Consider the following 7,180-nt stretch of genomic DNA (forward strand, 5'->3'; position numbering starts at 1 on the left):
TTGAAACTGCCAATTCATTTATTTAACTGAGTGGATTTCAGATAGTTTCCTTTCACCAGTCAAACAGTGACTTGGGGTTAGCCCCACTGGGGATTGAGTCGTTACAGGGCCGTATGTGGCTGGCAAAAAAAAAAAAAAAGAAAAACACACTAACAAAAAATCCCCCCCAAAAAATCCCAAAAACTCAAATCGCTTCTGCTCCAGTGTGGGGCATCCAGCTCCCAGCCTGGCACCGTCCTGCGCCGGACGAGGGAGAAGGCTTTTGCTCAGGACTTGCGAGAGGAGCAGCGTGGGGGTGCCTGGCCGAGCTGTTGGGAGAGCAGCTCCAGAGGCCGAAGGAGATGAGATTTTGATCTTTGCCCCACACAGGAGGACGTGAAAGGCCCCTGCATCACAGCAATATCCGTGACCCATAGCAGTGTCCTGCAGGGAGATGCACCTGCCATCCCTCGCCTTTGTGAGGGGGGCTATGGAGTGCCGTGGGGTCTCCACACTTGCTTTCCAAGGTGTGCCACCAAGCTAAGAAAATTAATTATTTACTATGCAAAAAGAAAAAAAAAAAAGGAAGCTCAGTGATTAGGGCAGTCAACCCAGGAGAAGGGAAACCTGGGGTCTAGTTATTGGCCCAAGAAGCACTTATGAATTTGGCTGTAGACAGACACCTGAGAAAACACATGAGGCAGCGCAAATTAGACACCCCAGTTCTTCCTCCTCCATCAAATGAAATCTCACCCCTGCAAAAGCAGGAGGAGCCCTGCTCCCAAAGGGGAGGACACCTTGGCAAAACCAGCAGTCATCTGGCAGGCGAAGCCTCCTGAGATGTCGGAAATGCGGGTGTATACCCCACTACCAGGCTGGAGAAGGTGTTGTAGGTAAACCTCCCGTTACCTCAGGAGAGGCATTAATCAAGGAGCCACCAAGAAAGTGGGGGCTTCTCCCCAGCTGTGTTTGCACGTGAGGATGGCACATGAGTGACAGCAGACCGCCAGTTTTGGGACATGGAGGTTCTTGGGAACGGTGTCCCCCACAGTGTGCTGAGCAGCTCCCCTCTCTCAAGGCAGGAGCAGTTCCTGGCTAGCTTGAGTGAGGACAGCAAGAAGCCAGAGACTTCTGCCACTGTTATGGCCAAGCAGGCACTCAGGGGATGCAAGCGCTTACATTCCACCCATGGCCCACTTCAGACATCTAAATCCTTCCCCATACCTGGCCTTCACTCTCAAACAGAATAAAGAACCGCAATAAAGGAACAGAAACGGGTACAAACACACAACCATCACATTCCCGGTTCAAATGTAAATATTGTCATATAAAATAATGCTTTCTTGGCTGAATTTTCAACATGATGCTGCTTCTCTCACCTGGTCTTCGTTACATTCTTTAAATCAAACATATACTTGTCTATACATCTCCAATGGCACCTGTGCCTCCCTTCTATCATTCTCATGCCCTTGATTTTTCTTGAGCAGCTTGGGAAGGAAGCTGTATGTTGGACTAGAAGCACCCAGAGCTGAGCAGGGCTCCCACATATATCAGGTTGTGTGCCCAAAGAGGGAACCCATCACTGCAAGACAAACACAGTTATTTCCCCCACACCGGCTACATCACTTCAATGTTACCTACGTCAACATCAAAAGTTGCCAAGTGCAAAGCCCACTGCCAAGCCAGGCCTTCTGCATCTCAAACATTAGGCTATAAAAGACAAAATGAAGCCTTCAAGCTGTCAATCAGAAAGCATACATTATACCAAGCACCACAAAACTGCAGAGATGAGCTGGTTCTCCTCTTATTTCTTTTCTAACACAATTAAGATGTTATCAGGACAAAGTACAATATTGTGGTATCCTGGCCTACGTGAAAACCTTTGAAAGCTGCATTTATTTGCCACCAGAACCACATGCTAATAATACAGCCTCCGTACAGGCAGTCCCCATCTGTTGTGTTTTCTAAGTTTCCAACAAACCCATGATGCTGTGTTTTCTAAGGGCATTAACAATCTCCAGACACCATTAACAGCAATGTCTAGTGCCTAAAATTTATGCTCCACCAGCTATATTCCCTTCCAGCCTGCCCTTCGATACAGAATCACGGAATGGTTTAGGTTAGAAGGGACCTTAGAGATTATCTAGCTCCAACCCCCCTTCCATGGGCAGGGACACCTCCCACCAGACCAGGTTGCTCATAGCCCCATCCAGCCTGGCCTTGAACACCTCCAGGGATGGGGCATCTACTTCTTTCCTTCTTTGTTTTCCTTGCAATATAAAGAATTCATGACCTGAAAATACATTGTCAACATGTATTCGAATAAAAGTAAACAGATAAATAAGAAAGACATTTCAACCAAAATTCAGACCTGAGCGTAAGACAGCAGCCCATACAGTAGACTCAAAGCATGCACTGTCCAACTTACTCACTGTGTAACACGTGATTGTGAATAACTCCGATGCTCTCTTTTCTGATACTACCTAGCTCCTAATAAACTCACCGCTCCACTCCACACCAGGGAGGAACACTACACGTGGAGGAGAAAGCTACAACAGCTGGGGGTCCTGCTCGTTACAGGAACCTGTGTCACAGGGAGATCTTCCACACAGCTGTGCTGAGGTCCTGCAAAGCCTCACCACCTACAAGCAATCAGCTACTTTGGAAGAGCCATTTATGCTGCTTTAATAAGGCTCATACATGGGGTATGGTGCAAGTGCCAAGTTGAAGGCTGAGTGCATGTATTAATGTATGCTTTTCCACTGACAGATCCTGAAAGCTATAAAAGAAAAAAAGAGAAAAAAAGAAGAAAAATCTACTGCCCCATCCCATCCTTGATTTCTCCTGTCTGAAAACAGGATCTTAAAAGCTATGTTTGCAACTTCACTTTAGGCTTTTGCTCTTTGTAACCAGTTAGAAGATTTTGCCTGTGTGTAATAATCCTGTGGCTCAAAGGTACCAGCCACTTACCAGGCAGACAGTCAAAAGCCACCCTGGAGAAATATTTTGCACATCTTCTTTCATGTGTACATTACAAATAACACGCGGCAGTAAATGGCATCACATGGATCCAAACTCCGGAGCTTTTGTTTATAGGAAAGCTCAATGAACAACTAAACGGCTAACGATGAGAAGCATCTTTTCCTTTCAAAGGCAGTCAGTGTTTATAGTCTGAGTGTCTTGTATTTCTAATCATCGAGAAACAGCTCCAGCACTCGCCTCATCTGGCCAATCACGCTTGGTAACACCTGTCTTTTCACCTTCTCGCTTTTATTCATTATTTATGTTTCTCTTTACACAACACACCCGCAGGACAATACATCTCCAGCATGCTTACGGATTTGATCCAAAGCTCACTGGAGTCAACAGAATGACTTCACTGGCTCTGGAGCGCACCGAGGGCCCCAGCTCCACAAACGGGCTTCCAGCCTGAGGAGGGACTTACGCACAAGTTAGGCATCCCAGCCCAGAAGTGCAGTCGCAAAATCCCTAACCCTTTAGCTGCTCGAGTTTTAACCAGCCAAGGTCTCCAAAAGCCTGAACTGTTCGCAGATTTTCTTTTCCCCCAGTTATCTGTTTAGTGAAACAAAACCCACCAACAAACCTTCTGTAATGAACCACGAAATAGGGGATCAGGGGATAGGTCTCCTTCTCCCAAGCGTGGTCCCAACCTCTGAGCATTGGAGTCATTTTTTTGTGTGTGTATATATATATGTATGTGTGTGTCTGTATATATGTGCATATTTGTATATACAGGTGTATATATATGTATATAAATACATGACATACATGCACGCACGCACATTTTTTGCTCCCCCTTCTGGCCCCATGCATCTTGAATTTTTTTTCTTCTTGGTGGAAGCAGGGGAGAGCAGGAGAAGGATCCTGCCTCCGGTGTAACTTGTACCCAGGGATCTGCAGCTCTCCTCTGGGAGGTGCACAATGTGGATTCCGGCTGAGAAAAGGGACCCAAAGCCTTACTCCCTCTGTTACGGCAGCACGTAGGTGTCCTCTGCACCCCTGGACATGTATACCCTTCAGTCAGGCGGGCTCGGCAGCGGGAAGGCAGCATCTTCATTTTTTAACAGGGATGGTCAGTGCTGGTGGCACGTTACTGACCCAAAGGGTGACTTAGCAAGAGACCCAGAGCTGAGTATTTAACGTGGTAGGGCTTCACAAACACCGGCTTTGCAAACCATGTTAATGGGGAAACGTACACCGTATTTTACATTCCTTTACACGTGCCTCTAAAAGGTGTGCTGTGTAATTGCACCAGCTCCCTGGCTGCGTTTCACAGGGGACCAGACCCAAAATTGCGGGTCTCCTGCCCAGCTGACCTCCATTACTCGCTGACTTAACGCCAGCTCTCAGCCCATACGGAAAGTTTCTTCTTCAGTCTAACTTTTGCCATTTCTTCCTCCAATACATAAATATCATAAGCTTTTCGCATACAGCAGGTTTGGTTTGCGGAAGAGCGGCTGGGACCACATGTTTTTATAATGTATCTGTTAATACAGGGGAAAAGGGGAAAGAAATACCCTTCCAGTTTCAATGCAGTTACATATTTTGGACAGAGAGAGAAAAAGGAAAGGCTTTTGACTGACTACGCGTGTAGAAGCTGTCCATTTTCCACACGTGGAAATGGTCCCTTTCTGGGTGATGCTGTAGCCAGCCCCAGCCAGAGGTGATCCCTTACCCCAGACACAGAGTCACCCATCGGATCATAACAAATGCTCATTTTCCAGAACAATCCCACCGACACGGCTCCCGGCACCTTTGTTTCAGCTCGAGACAAAGACAGATCTTTCACACTAGGCATATCCTTTACCATAAAAACCCCGTTGCCACCGCAGCTGTCGACACCGGCACCGACAGCCACCTGCCTGCCCCTAGCACCAGGATCCCGTGTTCGTCATGCGCCTGCCCGCCGCGTCACCCCCAACGGGCAGGGACGCCTGCATGCACACACGGAGAGATACATGTGGTCCCCACTGTCCCCCTCCTTCCCCTGCCTGGGAGAAGACGTTGGAAGGCTGGACAGAAGCCTCTGCTCCCCCTTCCCGCCCTGCTGCAGGTCCCAGCCTTGGCCATTGCTGGTGGACCAGCAGGCGATGGTGGGTGGATGGGGGTGGGAGAGCAAAGACCCCCGATGAAGGAAGTGCCTCGCTCATCTTCTTCACTCCCTAGTTCTAGCTGCTCCCCCCATCCCAAACCACTCCACTGTAACCCCACAATGAGGTGCAACCTGACAGCTGGCAAAAGGCCCACAGCGTTTCAGCAGACATCTCCCCAAGCAAACCTTTTGCTCCCCCCAATGCAAGTGCAACTCCCCCGGGCGCTGGCCCACCTCGTAGCCCCACCGGCCACGGGCCCAGAGCCAGGAGAAGGAACGAGCAATCGAGGGACGTACCCAGCCTCCGTTGTCCTGGATCCAGTTGTGCAGGTGCCGGTTCAGGTACTCGGTCATCCAGGCGGCGATGCTGTCCACGAGGGGAGACATCTCCCGGTTGACGCTCTCCACGCACATCACACCGCCGAACTCGAAGAAGGCCACGATCCTGCCCCAGTTAACCCCGTCTCGGAAGAGCTCCTCCACCACCGCCACGAAGCGGCCCCTGGCCGTGAAGGGGGTCAGGTGCAGCTGGCCGGACATTTGGGCAAAGTCCCTCTGGTAGCGGCGGGAGAACTCGTCCCCGGCCTGGCGCAAGGTGAGGTGGACCACCTGGGGCGCGGGGAGCAGCCCCTCGGCCGGGGGCACGTGGCTAGCAGCAGCCGAGCCGGGGGGCTCGGGGTGCGGAGACACCAGCCCAGTGTGATCAGAGGAAGTCCCAGCAGCAGCAGCAGCAGCAGCAGCAGCAGGAGGAGAGAGACCCGGTGGCAGAGGTGCCGTGTCCTCACCGGCAGCCCAGTCGTATCCTCTCTGCGAGAGTTTATAGTGGATGTACTTCAGCACTATCTCCCGGTTATCGTAGCCTCTTCTCCCCGGATGAGCCATAATTCCCAAGAGGAAGCAGCAAGAGGAAGGGAGAGAGGAAGAAGAGGAGCAGGATGAACCCAAAAAAGTAAAGCAGCCAATAATAATAAAATTAATAACACCAAAAAATTATAATCCAGTTACTGTATCGGGCACGGTTTCATTCATGGTGGTGTTGGGGGAGTTCTCAGGGTCTCGGAGGTACTTTTGTCTTCTCAGTGTTTCCTCCTCGGTTTGAGATGCACGGTATAAATAGGGATTAAAATGCTGTATATACTTTACTTCCAGGAGCACATTTATTACTTATTATAAATTTACTTTAGGACCATTTCCTCCTCGGTGATGAAACACATCTTAAAAAATATTATACCGATTCAAAATCAGGTGCATTTTCCCCTAGGTGCTGCACTACCACGGACACGAAGGAGCGGACGAACACACACCGTAAAAACTGCAATTCAATACGATTTGCTAAACAGCCTTGGATGAACGTTAATCCAACGCACTTTAAGCTAGAAACCTCAACACTTTTTTTTTTTTTTTTGTTAAGTTACACAAACTAAATTTCCTCTGTAAAGTACTTACTTGGACTATAAATATGTTCCTCCGTCAAGTTTCCTCTAAAAAAAAATATAGCAACAACAAAACCCAAACATCACAAGTCTTCAGAAACGTTAAGTTCTGGCTGCTTTGATGCTTCAAGTCACCAAGGGGATGGGAAAGGGACAAAAAAAAATATATATGTATCTCTACGACTTCGAATGTTTTTTCCCAGACTCCTGTTTAACAGGCATCTCCAAAGATGTGTCAAAGCTCAGAAAATCCCGCCTCGCAGCCCGGGAAGGCGAACAACCCCAAAGAGACGGAAAATCCTGGAGACCAGATGAACCACATTTGAATCCAAGCTCTCGCAGAAGTGCTCCGTTTTTCCCTCCAGTGCAACGTACAGACCATATGCATTTACGTAGTTTCATTCAGACACCGATCGCAGGAGCCCGGTGCTTCCACACACACGCACGCACACACCAAAAATAATAATAATAAAAAAAAAAAATTTAAAAAAAGGAAAAATATTAAAAAATAAAAAATATATATGTATTTAGGCAATTAATTCTTTTTCGTGGGGAAGAGCGTAAAAACCAGAATAAAAAAATAAAAATATACAGAAGGAGGCTTGCTTTTGACTCTGGCCGCGGGGGAGAAATGCCATTTCCCGAGCGGCTTTTG

At 48.4% G+C, this 7,180-nt stretch overlaps 1 protein-coding gene across 1 annotated transcript in view; it reads right to left on the reverse strand.

Moving 5' to 3' along the window:
- BCL2 (B-cell CLL/lymphoma 2) overlaps window positions 1-7,141 on the reverse strand; it is a 95,161-nt gene extending 88,020 nt beyond the window's left edge. The window contains exon 1 of the mRNA XM_014941014.1: window positions 5,390-7,141. Coding sequence (XP_014796500.1) covers window positions 5,390-5,974 — 585 coding nt within the window. The 5' untranslated portion in view covers window positions 5,975-7,141. The remainder of the gene's footprint in view (window positions 1-5,389) is intronic.
- Window positions 7,142-7,180: the final 39 nt, after the last annotated feature.

This window comes from Calidris pugnax, unplaced genomic scaffold, assembly GCF_001431845.1.
Source record: "Calidris pugnax isolate Ruff unplaced genomic scaffold, ASM143184v1 scaffold8, whole genome shotgun sequence".
Lineage (NCBI taxonomy): Eukaryota > Metazoa > Chordata > Aves > Charadriiformes > Scolopacidae > Calidris > Calidris pugnax.